This window comes from Castanea sativa, chromosome 4, assembly GCF_040712315.1.
Source record: "Castanea sativa cultivar Marrone di Chiusa Pesio chromosome 4, ASM4071231v1".
Classification (NCBI taxonomy): domain Eukaryota; kingdom Viridiplantae; phylum Streptophyta; class Magnoliopsida; order Fagales; family Fagaceae; genus Castanea; species Castanea sativa.
The window spans coordinates 29,023,712-29,047,376 of record NC_134016.1 but is presented as its reverse complement, the minus strand read 5'-3'; the positions used below and the strand labels follow the sequence as shown (position 1 = coordinate 29,047,376).

Here is a 23,665-nt window from a genome sequence, read left to right as displayed (position 1 = left end):
ACTTATAGCAGCGGATTTAGAAACGTCCCTAAAAAACACGCCGCCTAAACCCATATCTACTTCTTTATCACAAAGCTTAAAGCAAGACTTTTAATTTCAATTGATTTTTTCCTTAAAAGATGGTTGCATCCAATTTGCCAGCTCTGACTTATAAGAAGCCCAATTCATTGGATAAACTCATAAAAAGGTGGGTTCATCCTATTTTTGATAACGGGGTGAACTCCGCAACTCGACCGTGGTTGCAACTTTCGGGGAATGAGAAAACAGTAATGGTGTGACAAAGTTAGTGGGAAATTGTGCCTCCCATTTAAAATTCAATCTGAGGAAGAGGACTTGGAATCTCTTTAGGACTTACCGGTCTTCGTTCAACTTTGTACTGCGTTATTAACTTTACATCTCATCTTATTCTTTTCTCTGTGATCTCTCCTACACATCACACATGGAAGCCCATCATCTAGCTCTCTCTTCCCTCATCACCCTCTCCTTCTTCTTAGCAATATTGCCACCATCTTACTGCACCAATGATGCATGCTTTGTTGAGTGCAGTCGTCCCTTTGAGTGTGGAAGAATCAAAAACGTTTTTTACCCTTTCTGGGGAGATAATCGACCTGAACGCTGTGGTCGCCAAGGGTTCAAGCTCGAGTGCTCCTATGACTATGAATACCCGATCCCGATTATCAAATTTGAAGAACTAGAGTTCCTCATACTAAACATCAGTGAATCTCAAAATATCATGACCATTGCAAGATTGGACCTTTGGCATGGCTTTTGCCCTCAAATCCACAACGATACCGTTTTGAATTATAATATCTTTGATTACGCTTCAACCGTTCTAAACATAACTTTGTTCTACGACTGCCCTTCTTAAGTCAATACATCTATACCGGTCCAAATAGATTTACGTGCTTTGAAGGTAGTGATACAAATTATAAGAACGCTTACTTTATAAACGAATCGTTAGCAAAGATCCATATTCTGGAGCCAGAGAAATGCAGAGGAAGAATTCGTGTTCCAATTTTACGGAATGCTATTGATGAGTCTGCGGGTGTAGTCCCCGCACTTCAGAAAGTATTGAATCGAGGATTTGATGTGGACTACTATCCCTTGCACGATATTGCCTATGACGGGTGTATGGTATCAGGTGGGAATTGCGGTTCTAATAACGAAACACACCAATTTGTCTGCTTTTGCCGTGATGGAGAGAGCGCTCATTACTACCCAGGTAACAATATGTACTCTCTTTTCTCTTCTCACTTTCCTAGATTAGGCTGAAACATACTTCTTCTTCTTCTTGGTTTGGTTTTGAATTTTGATGGTATATACTATATAGTGCTTCTTCTTAGGCTAATCTTACCTACAGGTCACATAGTGGAGAAAGTATATCCCGTTTCCATAATACCAACTTAGCTCTTAGTTGGTGTTTCTAGGCCTAATAAAAAGTCGACACCTGTCTTAACAAAAGCAAATCAGCAGAGCTCTTGAAAAGACAAAATTGCCCCTGAAATTTCTAGGCCCCGCCATTTACAACCTGAAACCTCTTTTGCAAAATCATAATCAAAATCTTTCTCCTCTCTCTCACCGCACCATATCTCTCTCTCAACTCCAAACCTCCATTCCCACTGCCTTGCATCACCGCTGGAGCTGCGTTGCCAAACTCCAAACCTTTGGCTCTAGCGGCCTTTGTCTCATCGAAAATTCTCTAAAATCCTCTATCCTTCTCATTACTTCTTTAGCCCCAACGACAGAATCTTTCTCGCCACTTTCAAGCCCCAACGTTGCAAGAAGGTTTTCTTCTCTCTTTTACTGCTTATTTTTTGTATTTTTCACAACTTATTTGTATGCTTTTTTTTTTCCCACTCGAAATTACAAGGGTCGATCTTTTTTATGATGATGGATTTGGCACCATAATCTCACCTTACAAGGGTCTATTTTTTATAACCAAATCTCAGAACACATGATGTTGCAAGATCTGTATGATGATGGAGTTGGATTTGCAGATCTGTAATGGGGTGAGATTTGGGTGTTTTTGTTTAGGGAAGAGAGAGGGGTTTGATGGGGTTTGGTATTGTGAGTTTCGGGTTTATTAGCTATCATTGTGTTTTTTTTTTTTTGTCCATTTTATCACTGTATAACACCATTCTTTGTTTTAGTTTGTATCCTTTTTTTATTATCAATGAATATAAATTTACATGGGATTGGGCTGCCAATATTAATATTAATGGTTCCTTGCAGGTGCTGTATGATGCTATTGGAGTCATACTTCAGTGTACTTTGTTACTTGCATACAGTCTATATTGCCTTAGCTATAAATATTGTGGAATTTGGTACATTTTGTTAGATACCTTCGGCTTATTTCAATATCAGTTATGTTTATCATTGGCTTTATATACCTTGTTTCTTTTTGTTTGTATCATGACACCATGTGGCGCTAGTTTCTGTTATGGAACTTTATTAATTTTATTTAGTATGCTGCTTATTCCAGTTACTAAGTTAAATTGTGCGTGAGGCTGTGAGCTGCCTCCCGAACACCCAGTCTCTAATGTTAGGCCTCTACGTGATTCACTCGGTCATACTCCATTTCAGATCTGTTGCATTTCTTTGGTTTACATTTATACAGATGTAATTGTTTATGTTGTCCTCATGTCAAATACATAGGCTTGATTAAGTTTCTGGATTGAAATCTATATAATGAAAAACAAGAAGCTACAAGAAAAAAAAAAAAAGTTTGAAATTTTTCTTTTTGTTACCATGACCATGTGCCTTTGGCATGATTATTCTTAAAGAGGAGAGTCCACCTTTGGTGGTCCAAATGGTAAGACTCATTAAACTTTATATAAAGAAAAAAAACCATAAAGAAAGATCTTTTTATAATGATCTACACTTCTCAAGGCATGGAGATCTTACTTATTTAGTTTCTTTGACATAAATGACAAAACTTACTGTTGATGGTAATGTATTGATTCCTTAGGAGAAAATAATGAAAAAAAAAAAACCATGTTCTGTTCCTTTTTCTAATTTTCTCAATGATACAACTCTAAAAAAATTTTTTCCTTGATCTAAATGACTAAGCACTTATTATACTAATGATATGATTCTAAATGAACGTTGTTCTGTTGGTATTTTTGTAGGTTGTTGCAGGTGTTATTTTGGTATGAATGGTAGCACTCATGGAAAGTTCCAGTTAAGGGGATGATGTAGTGAATGACAATATTTTGGCCATACTAGTCAACAATTACCAAGCTGGCAAGCTTTACTTGTTGTCACAAGCTTCTCTGCATGGAGATTTGGATTTGGGAAGAGAAGTTTTAGAGTTGATATTATAGTGAATCTACTTATCCTAACTTTTCAAGGTCTCTTCTCAAAAAAAAAAAAAAAAAAAAAAAACAGCAACAACTTTCAAGTTCTTAATTTGATGTAGGCATACTATTATTCATACGAGTGGCTTAATGTTATATATAATTATTTCCTTGTTATTGGTAAAAAAAATTTGCTTAAATTTTTTAATTTGATTGCCCCAAATTAACAATTCTCGCCAAAATCTTCACAAATTTTTTAGTTTGGTTTTTTTTTAAATTATTTATAAGAATGATATATATGCAAGAAAAGGCTGCTCTATGCAAAAAAAGCACAAAGCAAACCAACAATTACAAGAAAAGGAAAAGGAGAAAAGAAACAGAACAAACAATAACCGTGTGACCAAACCAAGTCACCCATTAGACATATTTTTTAACAATAAACCAAGCTTTATTAAAAAAGAACTAAACTACAACTGTACAACTCAAAGCATCCTTCCTAATCACATATAGCAAATGATCAGGTAAGGCCACAATTTACAAATCCATTCTAATTGTTAACTAAGACCCACTTAGCAAACTCATGAGCCACTTGATTTACATCTCCCCTAATCCAAATGAAACTTGGATCATCTCATTTGCTAAGTCCAATATGTCTTCAAGCATAGTCCTCAGTTCCCATGGATTTGTATGGCCATGCTCCCTTAGCATTACTTTTGTTTAGTGCATTGAAACAGATCCTTGAGTCTCCTTCCATAACTAGCTTTAACAATTTTGCCATCGTTAGTGCCCATCTTGTGCTTTTTGCTTCTGCTACACTCCTTGAGGCTTTTGTGTCCATTTTTGTACCAACAACAATAATACTACCTTCCCAGTTCCCAGTCCCTAACCACCATGGTTGCGCAAATTAATTTATCAACTCTCATTTCTTATTCAACAACTTCCATTCCCTTTTACCAATGTCATAAAATTGCAAATCAACAAACTGCAAATCCAATTTAAGGTTGGTTAGAAGGTAATTTTACACAAATACTAGAAACCATAAACTAAACATTCAAATCAAGTTCTCTTTTCGTTAACAATTTCAAAACACATTTTTCTTTGCTTTTAACAACTTGAAGCCCATTAAATTAATATTTAATGGAAAATACACCGACAATAGACAATATTGAATCTAGTTACTAGTTAGCAAATTTTTGCTTTGAAAAATACAGATTTTTTACTTTCAAACAATGTAACTAAATTAAAGTTCAAGACTGCATAGCAAAACAACACCCATCAAACCCCTCTCTCTTCCCTAAACACAATGATAAACAATGATAGCTAATAAACCCGAAACTCACAATACCAAACCCCATCAAACCCCTCTCTCTTCCCTAAACAAAAATACCCAAATCTCACCCCATAACAGATCTGCAAATCCAACTTCATCATCATACAGATCTTGCAACATCACGTGTTCTAAGATTTGGTTATAAATAAATAGACCCTTGTAAGGTGAGATTATGGTACCAAATCCATTATCATAAAAAAGATAGACCCTTGTAATTTTTGGCAGGAAAAACAAAAAAGCATACAAATAAGTTGTGAAAAATACAGAAAATAAACAGTAAAAGAGAGAAGAAAACCTTCTTGCAACGTTGGGGCTTGAAAGTGGCGAGAAAGATTCTGTCATTGGGGCTAAAGAAGTAATGAGAAGTGTAGGGGTATTGGGCCCAGTAATTTATAATGGACGGCCCAACAAGGTCTTTTGGGCTAGAAACCCAAATCCGAAAACATCAAAATGATCGTGGAGTATTTAAGTGTCCCATACCGTCCGAGGAGTAGATTTGTCCTCGGAATGTTAAGCCGAGGATACACAGTATACGTGGAGGACAGTAGAAAGAGCGGTGGAATGTCTAAAGTAAAGCTGCTACCACCGCCCATATATTAAAGACCCTGTAATTGATACACTGACAGTATAGATGGAAGGATGAGACCTGAGCATGGGCGGGAACTTGGTCCCAAATCCCAGCGGGCTTTAGGGAAGAATGGATGGGACAAGTATCCAAAAATCAGGGTCGCGGCCATAAAGTGGAAGATGATGAAGAGAAGAGGAGGAGTATAAATAGGAGGGAAGGCATACGAAGAAAAGGAGAGGCTTTTTGAGAAAGAAAAAGTGTATGATAATCAATATTTGTATCCACACTTGAGAAATACTATTAGAAACTATCCTCGGAAACAGTCCGAGGAGGAATTCTCAATCTTACTCTTTGCAAACGATTCTTTGTTTTGTTCCATTGGGCCCAAAGCCCGTTCTTTTTGTGATTGTCTAAAGCCATCCTTGAAATCTAAATTACAAACCCATTATCTACAAATTCATTGTGAAGAAAGGCCTTTCAAGCCCATTTTCCTCCCAGTCGTGGTTTGGGAATTTGAATTGTGTCCTTACAAGAAAGATAGAGGATTTTAGAGAATTTTCGATGAGACAAAGGCCATTAGCGCCGGAGGTTTGGAGTTCGGCAGCGCAGCTCCGGCAGTGATGAAAGGTAGTGGCTATGGAGGTTTGGAGTTGAGAGAGAGATACGGTGCGGTGAGAGAGAGGAGAAAGATTTTGATTATGATTTTGCAAAAGAGGTTTCAGGTTGTAAATGGCAGGGCCTTGAAATTTCAGGGGCAATCTTGTCTTTTCAAGAGCTTTGCTGATTTGCTTTTGATAAGACAGGTGTCGACTTTTTATTGGGCTTAGAAACACCAACTAAGAGCTGAGTTGTTATTACGGAAACATGATATACTTTCTCACAAGCATTTATACTTGTAGAGTGATCATTATGTCAAAGGTGCTCGGCAGTAGTAGGTCAAAGACTTGATCCTTCTAATAAACATATCAACCCTACAAAAAAGGGTAAAAGTGAAATCACTCTTTTATTTGAAAAAAAAAAAATTTAGTACCACAAATTATTACACAATTTCTTTATCACAATTGTAAAGTGACCACGGGTGAGTAGTGTAGAAAAAATAGTAGTTACGTGTATAAATAATAGATAATCACTCACAATCTGCTATATCAAAATTGTATCAAAAAGTTGTGGTTGTCAGTGACGGACCTACAGTGGGGCAGGGGGCCATTGCCCCCCCTCCCCACCAAAAAAAAAAAAAACTAGGATATATATATATATGTGTGTGTGTGTATGTGTTGAAATTTTAAATTTTGGTCTTAATAGTCCCCAATTTAAATAAAAAAAACTGGTACACATATTTAATTTGAAAAATTAAAATTTTTCCTTAAATATATATATTTTTGGATCTCCTCTGAAATAGCGTCGAGTTCTATCTTGATAATTGTGTTGAAATGTTTAAGGAACACTTATTTTATATGTTATACTTTGTTGACATTTTTATAATATTAAATGTTTAAGAAACACTTATTTTATATGTAGTATTTTGTTGAATATGAAATAGATATTAATTTTTATTTTCATAAAAAAAAATTTATTTTAAGTTTTAGCCTCCAAATTCGAATCCTGGTTCTGTCCTGGTGGTTGTAGAAAACTAGAACTATACCCTTTATTTTCACATTTTTTTTTATTATTATTATGAATGATGCCAACCGAACTTCTGCTCACTTTTTGCATTATAAGTCTTACTATTCTCCTCTTTTGTTATCCGTGATTTTGGTTATGAAATTAGAATTACGTTTTCCTCTAAAAGAAAAAATATCAAAGATTCAAGTAATGATGAACTTTAAAAAATGTTAATTAGCAATTAGTGATGAAAATTATCTGGTATAAAAAAAAAAGATGAAAATTAGCAATTACTGATTTATTTGTAATGAGATTTTTTTTTGTATGTTATTCATTGGTTTTGTTGAATTTGATTTTGTATTGCTCTGTTAATAGTCTTAAACTAATCCTAATTAATATTATTTAATGTAAAGAGTCAGTTTTGACTAAAATACTCCTAAACAAGTTTCTATAATAAGAAAATAAAACTCAAATTTAAAAAATTCTAAAACGAAAAAAAGAAATATAAAAAATTAAGAATAAAATTTAAATTGTATAAGCTGCTCTTCAATTAAAGGTCAAGAAGGTCCATTTAAGTTCTCTGAAACTTTTCCGCAACGTGTTGGAGGTTGCCTGGAAGGGGTCGGCAAGACCACAATTCCGTGCATTGTCATGTCAATACACGCAAGTCTGAGTGGAAATTTCTTGTGATACAATTGAATGGAAAGTTTTGGGACACTTATTTTACCAAACACGCTGTATTGTTTTTTTTTTTTTTTTTTGAAACCTACACGCTGTATTGTGATAGATCCAAATAAGATTAGCAAATCTATGTGAAAGAGAGTCAAGTTTTTGTGAAAATAAAAAAATTAAAAAAAAAAAAAAAAACTGAAAATCGAAATTTTCTCACATTGCCTTCTCTTTTTGTATATAGAGGCTATACTATATACAAGCCTGTGTGAGAGAGCGCGTGAATTTCTGGATGACATTTTCTTTACCCGTAACGTAGTTAATTCCAAGGAACAAGTCTAAAGGTAAAGGCAGAATGGTGGACACAATGTAGTTTGAGAAATTATTTGTGCTGGTAGCAGAATGGTGGACCCCATGTTTGGCTTATATAAAGTAGTATTTTACCGGATCACGGAAACAACGGTTCGCGTGCTATTGTTTCAGACGCTTCACCATGTCACAATTCCTTAGCTACCTCCTCATCCTCTCCTTCTTCTTCTTCTTCATCAACTCCTTAGGCACCAATTCTAGTCCTTTATGCCTACCACAGAGGTGCGGTAACGTTATCATCGCCTACCCTTTTTGGGTTTATATTGAAAGCGCCTCTGATCAGCAATATTATTGTGGCTACCCGGGGTTTGGCGTTAGGTGCCAGGACGGCAAGGCCGTACTTCGCTTATCCGGTGACCGGAACTACCACATGAAAGATATAAATTATTCCGGCTACACCGGTAACCTAACCCTTGTGGATACTGATGTCAGCACCAACCAAAAGTGCCCAAGACCACGTCAAAACTTTTCTCTAGAGACGCTACCTTATTTGAACTATTCATCAATGGATTTGAATCTCAGTTTTTACTATAATTGCATTTCCTACCCTCAAACTGTGCCTTTCATCCCGTGCTTGAATATTAGTAGCAACCGGTCTTATGTTTTTGTGGAGACTCATGAGACGGAGGGCTTTGATTGGTCAAAGAATTGCGAGGAGAAAGTGGTGGTGACAGTGAGAGATATACAGACTGAGATTAATATTGTTGATTTGATTGCTCGGTTTGGTGAGGCTATGAATGATGGCTTTGTGCTTGATTGGGGACGTGTTGAGGATTGTGTTACATGTGAGGATTCTGAAGGGTTTTGTGGATACAACGCTACGGCTAAGGAGTACTTGTGCTTTTGCAAAGATGGAAGCACGCATAGTAACAGCTGCAAAGGTACGCTCCCTTGGTCAATTCCACATGATAAATTCTGTTCACTGCTTTTAGTTTAGATTTATTTTGTATTGTATTACGGTTTGTAAGTATCCTTTTCTTCATTTGATTGTTGATGGGAATTATTGCGCTATGCACGTTGGCAAAAGGAAAAGTGGAGTAAGAGGCCATACTAATTAATGCCTAATGGATACTGAGGGTCTATTTAGATAGAATTTATTGCTAAAAATTAAAAACTGAAAATACTGTAGTAAAATAAATTTTAAATGTGTAAATAATACTATAAGACTTATTTTTAATAAAAAATTACTAAAAAAATACGTAAACTGTGTATATACAGTACATGTTGTCCCCGCAGCAGAGGGACAAAAAAAAAAAAAAAAAAGAAGCTTGATCCAAACCCTCTGATACTAACAAGGTTTGATACTAATAATAGTCAATAGTGGTTATTTTTGACCAAGAGTGGGTCAAGGGTTCATACTGATGGAGACCGAGATTAAAATACTAGTCAATACTTGATAGCGGTTATTTTTTTCCAAGGGTGGGTCCGACTGGTTATTTTATATAGGTTAAAAAAAATATTGAAAAGAATTCAACTAAGAGTTTAAATACAGTTTCATCAACAACAACAAAAAAAAAGTTTAATGCAGAATTAGTCTGAACTTTTAATTAGTTCAATTAGTAAAATTATTTTTCATTAAATAAGATCTAGATCTAAGTTCGATTTTTACTTATACAAAAAATCAATTAATATCTTAGTTTAATGCTAAAGAATAATCTTCATGCACTTAATGTTATAGGTTAAAATACTATCTTTTGTGCTAAAGAAGAGTTTAATATAAAACTAATTAACCCAAAACTGATTAAAAATCTTTTTTTCTAATGTGAGTAATCTACTATGGTAGCGTTTGGATCCGGCATTTTCTACGTTTCAGCATCTGCGTTTTGGACATGAGACCCACACTACAGTTGGAGATAGTAAACGTGCAAAAAACTCAGCTTTCCTTCCTTTTTTTTTTTCAGCCGCTAATGTTGACTTTTTCTGTGAACAGTGTACCCGTGCACTATTTATAGACCCACAAACATCACTTTTCAACAACTTTTTTTTTATTAAAAATAGGTCTCACGGTATTATTCACACATTTAAAAATTATTTTGCTACAGTTTTTTCAGTTTTCAGTTTTCAGTTTCAGCAAAATAAGTTCTATTTAGACGGACCATATATATATATATATATATATATATATATATATATATATATATATATATATATATATATATATATATATGCTTCACTAGACTCTCAATAAAAAATAAATAAATAATAAAAAACCGCATAACATTCTATAATTTATGGAAGATATAAATTTCTATGAAAAAGAAAAAGAAAAGTGGAGTATAAAAATGTTTATTGAAACATTCATATTGATACATTTGATTTTTATTCAAAAGAATTATAAGGGAGAGCTAAGTATTAGTGCACGTACACTTGTGTACCCGCACACTTTGCACTAAATTCATAACTTTAAGTTACGATTTCAATTCAAAAAGTGCTATGTTATGTGTAAGAGGTAATGTGAAATAAATTGCTCTAAAAAGTACTTGTCTTAGATTATTCTTTTCTTATCATTTCTAGCTCTTCTGTGTTCCCTCTCTTCTTTCGATTATATTTAAACCATTTATGTGTCTATAATAAATGAAAAAAAATCAATAAACTATCTTGTTTCTAAAAATTTTATTTCAGAGAGATGTCGGAATTGATAGACAAGTCATAGAATGACAAAAATGAATGGACCCACATATATTGGTGTATAACAAAAATTATGTCAATTAAGGATATATGAAAAAGTAATATTATTTCAAGGACAAAGTTTATTTCTAAATTGGTTTGAGTGGTATTTTAAAAAGATAATTGAAAACGATGGTCTTAAAGTAACACTCTTAATTAAAAGTACCCGTTGCAACAAAAATTAACTTGAAAATCCAATAATGATTTACTATCACTATTTTTTTTTTTTTTTTGTTATTGTAGTAGCTTTGTTGCAATAATTTTTTTTTTTTTTTTTGGTAGTAATTATTCTGTTCCTATTGGTTATTTATTATTTGGTAATTGTTCTTTTTACATTTGTTAATGCACACTCTGTTAATATAATATCCATAATTTTAGGCATGATGTCTACATTTTAAATATAAAATAGTTTATATGAATAGATGATGTACAATAATGAGTGTATGAGAATAATACTCTTATTTACTGGTAAACACAGTAAACAACCTCTCTCTCTCTCTCTCTCTCTCTGAATTCTAATACATCTCATCTTATTCTTTTCTCCATGATTTTCTACACATGGATGCCCTTCTTACTCTGTCTTCCCTCGTCACACTTTCCTCCCCCTTAGCAATTGTACCACCTTACTTAGAAGGTTTGTCTTGGTGTTCTTACTCTAACGAACCATGTGTTTAAACCCTTTCTTAGAAGGTTTGTCTTGGTGTTCTTTGATGATATTTTGGTTTATAGCGAATCCTTGGCTGACCATATTTCTCATCTTAGAGCTGTGTTGGAGGTATTAGCTAATGAACAACTATTTTCTAAGAAGTCTAAATCTGTTTTTGCATGTGGTGAGGTTGAGTATTTGGGAACCTAATCTCTGGTGAAGGGGTGAGAATAGATCCTAAAAAAACTATGGCAATGCAGCAATGGCCTATTCCTATGGATGTTAAGGCTTTGAGGGGATTCTTAAGCCTTACTGGTTATTATAGTTAATTTATAAAGGGGTATGGGCAGATTGCAGCCCCATTGACTGCACTTCTAAAAAGGGATTATTTTTCTTGGAATGAAGAACCTGATCTAGCCTTTCAAAACCATAAGTCAGCTATGCCAATCCACCTGTTTTAGCTCTTCCAGATTTTGATAAGACATTTGTGGTAGAGTGTGATGCTTCGGGTAAGGGGATAGGAGCTATATTAAGGCAGGAAGGAAGGCGTATAGCTTTTCATAGCCAAGCTCTTAAAGTTAGGAATTTGGCCTTATCAACTTATGAGAGGGAACAGCTGGCTTTAGTGACTGTTGTGCACAAATGGAGGCCATATTTGGTTGGAAGGCCTTTTCTAGTGAAAACAAATCAGCAGAGTCTTAAATACCTCTTGGAGCAGAAGATTGGTACTCCAGCTTAACAAAAATGGATTACCAAGTTGTTGGGGTATGCTTTTATTGTTAAATATAAGAAAGGGGAGGAGAATGTGGTGACCGATGCTCTGTCCAAGCAAGTGGAGGTTGGTGGAACTTCTTTTCTGGAGGGTGTATTGTGCATGATTTCCTTTCCCACTCCTAACTGATTAGCCCAGCTTAAAGCTAGCTATGCTACTGATCCATCAATTTTGGGTATTTTGGATGCTTTTTAACCAGGTAAGGATGGTCCTAAGGGCTTCACTATGCAGAATGGATTGCTTTTATATAAGGACAGAATGTATCTGGGGACTTGTGATTCATTGAAGATGGCCATCTTGCAGCAAGTTCAAGATGGTCCTTTGGGTGGCCATTTAGGTTATCTTAAGACTTTACATAGGGTTCAAAGGGACTTTTTTTTGGCCTGGGTTAAGGGCTGATGTTAAGAAGTATGTCAAGGAGTGTGATACTTGTCAAAGGCTCAAGCATGAAACCTGCAATCTAGCTAGTCTATTATAACCATTACCTATACCAAATAAGCCTTAGGTAGCTCTAAGCATGGATTTTGTTGAGGGTCTTCCAAAATCTCATATGAAAGATGTGGTTTTGGTGGTGACAAAGATCCTATCTTTATCTCATTTTTAGCAAAGAGCTGATGAAGCTTCAAGGCATTCAACTGGCCATGTCTTCAGCTTATCATCCTCAAACAAACAGCCAAACTCAGGTTGTGAATAAAAGTCTTGAGCATTACTTGAGAGCTTTTGAAGCTGATAACCAGCTTCTTGTGTTGAATGGTTACTCCTTGCTGAATTCTGGTTTAGTGACAATTTCCATATCTCTCTCAAGCTTACTCCGTTTGAGGCTTTGTATGGATATCCCCCTCCTAGGCTTATGGATTATATTCCTGGAACGACAAAGGTTGAAAGTATGGATGCTCATTTGAAATCTAGAAAGCAATTGAGTTCCTTGTAGAGGCATAATCTAGTGATAGCTCAAGAGAGGACGAAGATGTATTCTGACAAGCGTAGGACTGAAAGGAGTTTTGTAATGGGAGATTGGGTGTTCCTTCGACTTCAGGCTTATAAACAAAAGTCTCTTAAGCACCACCAGGTGCAGAAATTATCTTCAAAGTATTATGGTCCATTTTAGATGTTGTAGAGAGTTCGTGAGGTGTCATATAGGTTGGATCTACCCCCAAATTCTAAGCTACATCCTACCTTTCATGTTTCCTGCTAGAAGGCTAAGCTTGGGAAACATGTGATCTCTATTCAAACCTTACCACCTACTGGCTTTGAAGGACTTGTAACTTCAGAACCAGTAGCTATACTACAAGAGAGGACTCATCAGCTTTGTAGCAGGACCATCACTTAAGTCTTGGTCTAATGGCAAGGAGAAGGTCTTGAAGATGCAACTTGGGAGAGTTTGTATATCATGCAATAGAGGTTCCCTCATCTTGTGGGCAAGGTCTTTTAAAAAGGGGGGGGGGGTATTGTTAGGATTACTCTTAATACTCATTGATACACTTATTGCCATATGTTAGATACTACTAGCTGTTGCAATATGAGTCTGTGAGAGTTAGTTACATTGTCAGCTGGTATAGAGAGTCTGTTAGTGACAGCTGTATGTTAGTTGGTTAGTTACAGAAGGTATGTGCTTAGGGAGTAGTAGATAATGATCAATGATTCTTCTCTCTACTGTCTCTATCCCTCTCCCCATTCTCTTATTCTTAGGAGGCCTAGCTGACCTTGAATCTAGCTACTCTCTCAATTCTTTTCTATTCCTTACAGAAACTATGTTTCTTTTACTTAAGTAATGTTATGACAACTTTTGCCATAATTTATCCATGTGATGAGTTGTGAGTGGTGAAGTTGTGTACTTACATAGACCCACCACTTTTACTCCACCACTCACCACTTGTTACGTTGACAAATTGTAGTAATAGTTGTGAGAAAAGTTGTAGTCTTAGAATTTTCCTATATACTTTTAGCAATGGTTTTAGGATTGCCGATATTTTGATTTTTTTTTTCTTTATTTGGCAATTTCTTTTAGTTAAAACCAATGCTATATTTTTTAGTGGGTCCCCCCCAATTACACACACACACACACACACACACACACACACACACATATATATATATATATATATCAAAAATACCATTTTGATCCTTAGGGACACATTCTATTTGGCATCTAAATTTTGGTAGTAGTCAATTTAGTCTCTACCATTAACTTAATGACCAAAAAATGTGTCAAAGAGTATGCACTACACTTGATGCTTACATGGCTTATAAGATAATATTTAAAATTTTTAATTAACATCAAAATTCCACATTAGCTAAAATAAAATTAAAAATTAGATAAAACAAAAAACAACCAATTCCCTCTTGAGCATTGAACTTTGGGACCTTGAGGAATGTAGTAAAAGTAGGGACAGACCCAAGATTTCGAGTTAAGGGAGGGGGGGGGGTGGAGTATATGTAAAAGAAAAAATCATAAAATTTCAAATAAGCATCTATTTAGTATTAACAAGCTATCAACAAAGAAAAAGACACAAACTTTTTGTTTCGTAATACATTATAATGCAATCATCTACTAATAATTTTATAATTATTGTACAAGTATTATTAATTTTTTGAGCTAAGTTCATTTTTTATATGTGTAATACATTTTATATCAAATAATTTGCTGCATTGCTTATAAAATGACATATACATTTAAAATAAATAAATAAATTCATGTAAAAAAATGTGTCGGCCCAGTCCACAATCCAATTGATCCAACTCATTTTTAACACGCTAAAAGTACATGTTTATGATCCGAAACCATTTTCGACCTGAACCCAAGTGACTTGACCCGTCTGCCTGTTTAGCCAAGTCTAAGTACATAGAGGGCTAATCAATTATTAAAGTAATGTTAATTAGTAATTAGTGATTAAAATCTAGCAAAAGGTAAAATGACATATTAATCCTAAAATTAATTTCATTGTCAGCTCAGTGTTAACGGGAGAAGATTTATCCTGCTACAGGTATTTTTATCTTCTCACTCATGGCAAGTGGATCCCACTTAGAATTCACCTGAATCAGGGTATATTCTTCCGTGTTAGTGGAGGCGAGCAGACCTTCGAAGTAGTTCGACTAAGTCATAGTTTGTAGGTGAAAATGCCCCAAGAAAATGAACTTGCCCAGAAAGACAGTTCTGTCTACTCTTCGAAAAGACATTGGGGTCTACTTTTTGACCACAAAACTTAAAAGAAAGACTTTTGAATTCATTTAAGGATGGGGTTAAGTAGCTTCTTGGCCCTAATCCAATATTATTATTATTTATTTTAAAGATGGTTGAAATTGAATACAATTTGACAGCCCAATTAATTGGTTGAATAAAATTATTCCTATTTTTGATAACCGGGTGAATTCAGCAACTGCGCCATGAGTGCAATTTTCTGGGATTGAGGAAAATCATTTTCTTTAGGACTTCTGAACCATAAAACAGCACAGTCTCAGACATAAAAGATTGGCGTGGAAAAGTCAGTGGGAAAATTTGTCTCCAGAGTCCAGAAAAATCCCGTTTAAAAATCAATATGTGGAGTGGGCTCTTTATTCTCTTTCGGACTTACCAGTCTTCGTTCAACGCTTCTCAAGAAGAAGTCTTCGTTCTACGTTAGGCTGCGTCATAAACATTGCTTCTCTCCCAGTCCTTTTCTTCATTATCTTCTAAACATGAATTCCCATTATCTAGCTCTCTCTTCCCTCATCACTCTTTTCTTCTTCTTAACATTGTTACCTCCATCTTACTGCGACGCGGTCAAATACTTTGCTGAGTGCAGTCGTCCCTTTGATTGTGGAGGGATCAAAAACATTTCGTACCCTTTCTTGGGAGATGATCGACCTGAATTTTGCGGTATTCCAGAGTTCAAGCTTAGGTGCAGTGGCAATGAATACCCTATTATTAGTTTTAAAGAACTAGATTTCCGCGTACTAGACATCAACCAATCTCATTACATCATGACCATTGCAAGATCGGACCTCTTGAATAGTCCATGTCCTTCAAAATTCGTCAATACCACTCTGGATTTTAATAACTTCGACTATCACACAACCGATCAAAACCTAACTTTGTTCTATGACTGCCCTTTTAGAGTTAGCGGATTGGATGCCGCGAAAAACTTTACCTGCAGCTCAGTAGGAGATGGTGCTGCAGATAATACTTATAATTACTTTGTAACCGAATCCTTCCCGAGTATCGACGAGCTTTTTAAGAAATGCCAAAGCAATATTAGAGTTCCAGTTTTAGAGGCTGCTCTTATTAACGAGTCTTTGGGACTTCAGAAGGTATTGAATCAAGGTTTTGATGTGGACTACCATAATTCCTGGGCGAGTTCCTGTTTGTGGTGTGGGGTTTCAGCTGGGATATGCGGTTCTAACTCCTCCTCACATAAATTTGCCTGCCTTTGCCGTGATGGAGAGCAACCTTTGATCTGTTCAAGTAAGTATGAATACTCGTTTCTCTTCTCACTTTTGGATTAGGCTGAAACACATATTTCTTGTCCTTTGCTTAGTATATATTTCCTATTCTTAGCTATAGTTCACATAATGTCATAGTTTAACAGTTCTCTTTGGCTTTGGGTAGTCGACACAGTTAACAATTGCATAGCATTCTCATGGGTTGTTTGCTTTAGGTGGCTTTGGGTAGCCGGCATAGTTAACAATTGCATAGCATTCACATGGTTTGTTTGCTTTAGCCAAATGTGGGTCCATTTAGTAGCCAATAGACTTGATCCTCATTCTGGTCTAAGTCATGCTTTAATAAGTTGTCATAATCTGTTTGGATGGTGGAATCATCTTAATTTGTTTTGAGCGAGTCCGTTCATAATGCCCCTCATATAGAAATCAAAAAAATTAGTGGCCTTAAAGACTTTAAGCAAGATTGAAGATGGTGAATCACTAATCCTATAATATTAATTTTTTGCTGGAGTTTCCAATATGTATACGAATAAGTTCCAAGTTTTTGGAATAGACAATATATAGTGAAATTATGTTATCATCACTCATTAGTCATTACACAGTAGACATCCCAATCCACAACTCAAAGTTAATACTTTTAGTCTTGAGTGTTCTCTTTATTTGAGTGAGTTATAATGACATTTACCTAAACCAAAAATAACTGCCACAAAGAATTTTATAAAAAAATTAGTTCATAAGATATTGTATTTGATTGAATAGTGAATACATTTTTTGATAAATTTGATAGTTATAATAGATGAGATATTTGAATTATAAATATTTGGTTGAAATATTGTCAAAAAAAAATATTTTATTGAAAATATCGTAAATTGTTAATTGAGTTATAAAATTATTGTTAAATATTTTCACAAATAGGTCGAATATTTTATTATTAGTATTATTTCCCAAATAGGGCATAATGTCAAAATTATGAATAGTATATTAGGTCCTTCCTAATATTTTATTAGGAAATTGTCTTTTACCATAAATGCTAAGTAGAACTGCCAAAACTTTCCCCCATTGACTGGGTCATGCATGTTGACTGGTCAGGATCATCTAATTCTGCCCCCCAGAAGAACTATGCTTTCATCTATTATAGCCTTATTCTGTTTTAGAGGGATATTTTTGACACACTGTTCTCTTTATTTTATTGAAGAAATTTCTTTTTTTTGATAATCTATTGAAGAAATTTCTTACAGCCTCACGTAACATTTTAATATAATAGCACGTTAACGTTTTAACTCATAAACGGTCAAAAATAGGAATAGCTAGGAAAATGACTCCATTCATTGGGACTCTTCAAGTCAAAGCCAAAGCCAAAGTCAAAGCCAAAACCAAACACTTGTGTGAGAACTGACAAGTGAAAACAAATCCCATTGACTTCAAATTCAATGTATGATTTTGAATATTTCTCGTGACATGCAAAATTGCGAATTGTACTGTCGTGTCATACAATGCTAGGAAACAAATTATGAAATTAAAACTTCCAAAAGAAAAACAAAAGAGATTGCTGTAGGTTTTAATGATCCTAAATTCGTAGAGATATTTAGTAGGTCAGACGAACTCTTGGCCACCTAAATTCAAGGTTTTTAGACTTAGACCGGACCGAGAGGTCAGACTGTGAAAATTGAAAACCGGATGAAAATCTGGATTTTTAAGTATAGAGAATTGGGCATATGTGACAATTCCGTGAACCCATAAAACCGAGATTGAACCCCTAAAACCGAGGTTGGACCACACAGTCTAACCCCTTAGCAATGTTTTTTTTTAATAAAAACAACTTAACACAATTTTATTCTAATTAATTAAATTATTCATCTCTTACAAGGAATAAAACAAAATTATAATTAAAATCCTTCAAAGATATTCAACTTTACTTCAAAAATTAATCATAAATTTTGATGTTTTCATGGTTATTATTTTATTTTATTAACTTTCTTATTTATTTATTAAATATATACTTGAAAATCATTAAATCTCCCTCACATATATAGATATATTAGTCAATTTTGCTAGTTTTATAAATTTAATATCTATATTTAGGCTTTAATTAATTAATAAATTAATTATGACGTCATCATGGTTCAACCCCGGTTTGGCTTCAAAAACCTTAAATTTCTCCCTTTTACGGTTCAATGAACGGTCTGGATCTAAAAACCTTGCTTAAATACAATTTGGCTCAGTTTAAAATTGTACTTTTCCAATATATAATATTTTTTAACCGCGATTTGTTTATTTATTTATAGTTTTTTCTAATAATCTGTTTTTAACAATTTGAAGGAAAGCTATATCAACTTTAATTCTAAGTTTAACCATTTAATCATTATCCAAAACTAATCCTTTTAAGTCTTTAAATGTAGAGTAATACTATGGACACAACATTTTTCACAACTGACATAATTTGTTATAATTGAAGTAACATTACTTTCAATTGGTACATAGACTAAAAAGAACAAAATCTTTTTCGGTGTTACTTGTACCTTTGTTTGTCTTTGCCTTCATTTTCAAACTCCAATCATAAACTAAAAATAAAACAAAAGTAAAACCAGCACACTCAAGAGAACTTTCACACCAAAGTCATACCAACTAAATTTTTTTTACTCTTAATGCTTCTCTCCATTAACATCTGCCTTCTTACTTTTTTTTTGTTTTTTTTTTTTTTAAATTTGCTCAGCGTCTGCTTCTTACTTATTTCCACTCAAATGGACCTCCAAAACTTCTCCATGTGCCCAAAACATTCCCTTATATGCACTTTTTTCACCATCTTCACGACTTCACCTCCTTACTCAACTACATTCTATCCCTTGACCCAAAATTCCAAGCCTGCATCCCTCATACTTGTGGAGATAACCCAAATATAAGTCCACCAAATACTACCAAAAAAAAAAAAAAAAAAACCTATAGCGTATGTCTTAAGGCTAAAGAAAATCTCTTTGTTTTCTTTTCTCTTACACGCACTAATTGTTTATCTTGAAGGTGGCAACAGTTTTCTCTCTCCTCTCTAGCTTTCTTCTTTTATTCTTTCTCTTTTCCACGTAGTTCTTCTTGACTATCTCTCTCTATGCAGCACCTCTTTCTCTGGCACACACTATGCGGCACCCAATCCTTGCTTTTATAAGCAAGTCAACCGCCTCTTATTCCTAGTCCTATTTGAATTAGGAATCCTGCTAGCAATGGACAAAACAATTATAGGCTTTGCTACTATATGGGCTGGACCTTGGTGCTATGCACCCAAAACTAAAGACATAACATTTTTCACAACTGACATAATTTGTTGTGATTAAAGTAACACCACTTTCAATTGGTGTATGTACATACTTTTTTTGAGAATAAACGGCAATGTATGGACTTACTTTGGTAGTTGTTAGAGAAAAGAAAATATTTTCGTTGTTGGTTGTTCCTTTGTTTGTCTTTCCCCTCCTTTTCAAACTCCAATCATAAACCAAAAACAAAAGTAAATCTAACACACTCGAGAACTTTCACACCCTAGTCATACCAACTACTAAGAATTTTTTCCTTTTAAATGGCTCTCCATTAACATCTCCCTTCTCTTCCTCTGTTTTCCTCTGCTTCTTACTTACTTCCACTCAAATGGACCTCCAAAACTTTTCCATGTCCCAAAAACCTTCCCTTATATGCATTCTTTTCGCCATCTTCACCTCCTTGGTCAACTACATTCTATCGCTTGACCCAGAATTCTAAGCCTGTGTCCCTTATACTTGTGGAGATGGCCCAAATATAAGCTATCCTTTCTGGATACTTCCTGAACAATAACCTTTCTGTGGCAACCCAAACTTTACAATCATCTGCAAAGACAAAAACCCAGTTCTTACAATTTCCAATAATGATTATATCGTTAAAGATATCTTTTACTCAAACCAGTCATTTCTTGTGGCCAACACCGCGGTGTATGAGAACACATGCCCTGCTTCTTTGTATAATGTTAGCCTTGGTCAAACTCCATTTAATTTTAGTTTGTACAATAGTGATTTCTTCATCTTTTACAACTGCAGTTCAAAGCCTTATTACCCTGTATATGAATTAGACTGTGCTAGCAATAGTACCCATCATTCTTTTGCCGTTTTCCATAAGGAAGCATTGGAGCTTCATAACTATTCATTGAAGTCGTGCCGATCTTTGGTTGATGTGCTGTGGATGTTAGAGTCAACTTTACAAGCTTGTTGCTAATGAATTACACTGAAGTTCTGAAGATGGGGTTCTCTTCGAATTGGACTGCACATGATTGCAACAGTTGTGAGAGAAGTAATGGACGCTGTGAATTTGAGAACAATGAATTTGTTTGTTTTTGCCATGACTGGCCTTATCTCAAGACTTGCAATGATGGTAATTCTGAAGGAAATTTCCTTATCATCATTGAGGAGTTTCTTCAAATTTTTCTAATGTATCTTCTAGACAGATTATAGGAAAACCATAATGATCATTGACCAAAATTTCACTACTTCCCCCCACCCCCCTTATAAAAGTGAAATATTAGCAGTTTCTAATCATGCTAGCATACAGGGTAGTGATCTTGAAGTTTCCATTTCAATTTGAACTCTAGCTTGTATTATTTGGGCACCTAATAGGTCTAAATGAATTAGGTAGGATGAATGATTTGTTGGATTTTTCTTCAAGATTAGAAAATGACAATCTGAATTTTCGAATGGCTAATTGGTTTAGTTTTACCTTTTATTTTGCATAGTCTGTTCCCTTGATATTCTAGAAGTTCTTTAAGATTTTATTCCCATCTAAATTTTATCAAATCAATGAGTGCCAATTAAGTCACTTCTCAGAAAGTAAAAAGATTTTAGCTTGGAAGACAAAACGCTACATGAACTCCACAACAAACAGGAATCACTCTTTTTCTTTGTAACTCGTTTCTGTGGACAATTGGGATGAGCTAAACTAGGTTCAAATCCAACCAATTTGCTAACAAAATTATGTCCCTGTAGTCATACATTTTCAAAGAGTACACACACACACATCTATTCTACCTGTGTTATACGTGATGCAACTATGCTACATTCATTAGCCTTAAAGTTTATCTTCCTTCTTGGCCTTGAGCATCTTTTCTCTTTCTTTAAGTTCAATCGAAGCATATTGTATATTTAAAAGCACACACTCAGTACTTGGAAAAGTTATGGAATGAGCTTGTTATATTTCTGTTGTGATGTTATGAATGTTTAGACACGTCTTTCTTTTTGTTGCTTACTATTAGTGTTGGAATTTAAAAACATACATTAAGTGCTTGGAAAAATAGAAGAAATACAAAAACACAAATAAATTAGAAATCACCCAAGAAAACTCATTTTTTTGACTTGCAACGAGTGAGTAGATTACAAATATTTATAGATTTGGTGGATACTTTTAGCACTTACATAAATAATTAATGACTAAATATTTCTCTCTCTTTTACATATAAACTTTTTTAATTACATATATAAAAAATATCATATATTCATTTTATACACGCACACACGCGCGCACACACACACACACACACACACACATTTTAGAAATATCTGTTCAATATATTTATCTAAAATTATATTTATTCTGCCTGGATTACAGATAAGCGTGTGATAAGGTGGTGGAAGTATGTTGTAGGTAATATATCCATTTTCATCTCTCACTTCTCTAAAATTATATTTATTCATCCTTGGTTACAGGCAAGCATGAGCCTAAGTCGATCAAGATTGTTGCAGGTCTTGTTGCTTTGGGGCTTGGAGTGTTACTTACCTGTATCACAATTTGTTGTCTTAGAAGTAAGAGATCAACTACGTCAACACCATTTTTTATGAAGAAAACAAAGAATGAACATGATCTTGAGGCATTTGTTAGAAATTACGGACCACTATCGCTAAACAGATATAAATTCTCAGATGTCAAGAAATTCACTAATTCATTTAAGGTTAAACTAGGTCAAGGAGGCTATGGCGGTGTCTACAAAGGAAAGCTACTCAATGGTCGTCTCGTAGCTGTGAAGGTCCTAAATGCATCAAAAGGAAATGGAGATGAATTTATCAATGAAGTTGCAAGCATTAGTAGAACTTCCCATGTTAATATTGTCACACTTCTTGGATTTTTTCTCGAAGGTAAAAAAAGAGCTCTCATCTATGAGTTTATGCCAAATGGATCACTTGAAAAGTTTATACACAGTGACAACATGGAGACAACCTCTATGCCCTTGGGATTAGAAAAATTGTTCCAAATTGCAATTGGTATTGCCCGGGGGCTTGAGTACTTGCACCGTGGCTGCAATACTAGAATCTTGCATTTTGACATAAAACCACATAACATTCTTCTGGATGAAAATTTTTCCCCAAAGATCTCTGATTTTGGACTTGCTAAACTTTCTCCAAGGAATGAGAGTAACGTATCAATGGCAGTAGCCAGAGGGACAATAGGGTATATAGCTCCTGAAGTGTTCAATAGAAACTTTGGAGCTGTTTCACACAAATCTGATGTCTATAGCTATGGAATGATGATTTTGGAGATGGTTGGAGGAAGAAAGAACATTGATGTTGGAATAAGTAATACCAGTGAGATATATTTTCCACATTGGATTTATAAGCGTCTTGAGCAGCACAATGATTTAGGATTTCCGATTAATATGACTGTAGAGGAAACTGCAATGGTGAGAAAGATGATCTTAGTGGGTTTGTGGTGCATACAGACAAATCTATCTGATAGGCCATCCATGAGTAAAGTAATTGAAATGTTAGAAGGAAACATAGAAGCATTGCAAATCCCTCCAAAACCTTTCTTATCGTCACCTCCAAGATCTCCCGTAGAAGAATCCTCCACATATTAATCCTATGTAATACTACCTCTAGATACATTTTTTTCTTGATAACTTTTTTATTATTATCTTATATTTAATTTAAGGATTGGGCTCCTTGAAGACAATATTGGTGTTATTATGTACCTTTCACATAAAAGAGGGAGTGTGCACTTCAATGTCCCTTAATCATTAACCTGGGAAAGATCTCTTAGCTAAGAAAAACTCAATTATAAGACTAGAAAGGGAGTGTGTGCTACCAACATTTGTTTCTCAAAAATGTTTCTTAAAAAAAAAAAATTGTTTATGAGAGAATATTCAATGGAATTGATACCTCTTAATTTTTTTTTAGGAAGTATCGTGGGTTCTTTTTACATTTCTTATACCTTAGACACGCATCTTGATGTTATTGGACAATGTTTAGTCTAAGCTTTTTCTAAGAAGGAAGTTGGGCCTGGCACCCTGCAAAATGGGCTCCAAAGTACCATTTTGCCGCTACCAGTTTGT

General features: G+C 34.7%; 1 protein-coding gene, 3 long non-coding RNA genes and 1 pseudogene across 7 annotated transcripts; 4 read left to right on the top strand and 1 right to left on the bottom strand.

Annotated features, from left to right (window-relative positions):
* The first annotated feature begins 1,376 nt into the window (after positions 1–1,376).
* Positions 1,377–3,435, top strand: LOC142631716 (uncharacterized). 3 transcript variants are annotated; one of them, XR_012843647.1, is made up of 3 exons: positions 1,513–1,785; positions 2,233–2,324; positions 3,129–3,435. It is a non-coding gene; the product is annotated as an uncharacterized LOC142631716 (long non-coding RNA). The 3 variants fall into 3 exon arrangements; XR_012843646.1 differs by lacking the exon at positions 2,233–2,324 and having other exon boundaries at positions 1,377–1,785; XR_012843645.1 differs by having other exon boundaries at positions 1,377–2,324.
* A 287-nt stretch (positions 3,436–3,722) lies between these two features.
* On the bottom strand, positions 3,723–5,000 carry LOC142631715 (uncharacterized). The gene is made up of 2 exons (XR_012843644.1): positions 4,922–5,000; positions 3,723–4,278 (listed from the first exon to the last, which is right to left on the bottom strand). It is a non-coding gene; the product is annotated as an uncharacterized LOC142631715 (long non-coding RNA).
* On the top strand, positions 4,653–5,892 carry LOC142631714 (uncharacterized). The gene is made up of 2 exons (XR_012843643.1): positions 4,653–4,993; positions 5,732–5,892. It is a non-coding gene; the product is annotated as an uncharacterized LOC142631714 (long non-coding RNA).
* A 1,885-nt stretch (positions 5,893–7,777) lies between these two features.
* On the top strand, positions 7,778–23,357 carry LOC142631712 (LEAF RUST 10 DISEASE-RESISTANCE LOCUS RECEPTOR-LIKE PROTEIN KINASE-like 2.1). 2 transcript variants are annotated; one of them, XM_075805999.1, is made up of 2 exons: positions 7,778–8,715; positions 22,047–23,357. In XM_075805999.1, the coding sequence occupies exons 1-2, from the start codon at positions 7,959–7,961 to the stop codon at positions 23,189–23,191; spliced, it is 1,902 nt and encodes a 633-aa protein (XP_075662114.1). In that variant the 5' UTR covers positions 7,778–7,958; the 3' UTR covers positions 23,192–23,357. The 2 variants fall into 2 exon arrangements, with proteins under 2 accessions (XP_075662114.1, XP_075662113.1); XM_075805998.1 differs by lacking the exon at positions 7,778–8,715 and adding an exon at positions 15,027–16,360.
* Positions 19,803–21,562, top strand: LOC142631713 (LEAF RUST 10 DISEASE-RESISTANCE LOCUS RECEPTOR-LIKE PROTEIN KINASE-like 1.2; annotated as a pseudogene).
* Positions 23,358–23,665: the final 308 nt, after the last annotated feature.

Excerpts from the sequence above, each read along its gene's own strand:
- LOC142631712 (XM_075805998.1), top strand. The coding sequence starts at position 15,595 with ATGAATTCCCATTATCTAGCTCTCTCTTCCCTCATCACTCTTTTCTTC. Across the intron at positions 16,361-22,046 it reads GCAACCTTTGATCTGTTCAA|GCAAGCATGAGCCTAAGTCG; the intron begins GTAAGTATGAAT and ends CCTTGGTTACAG.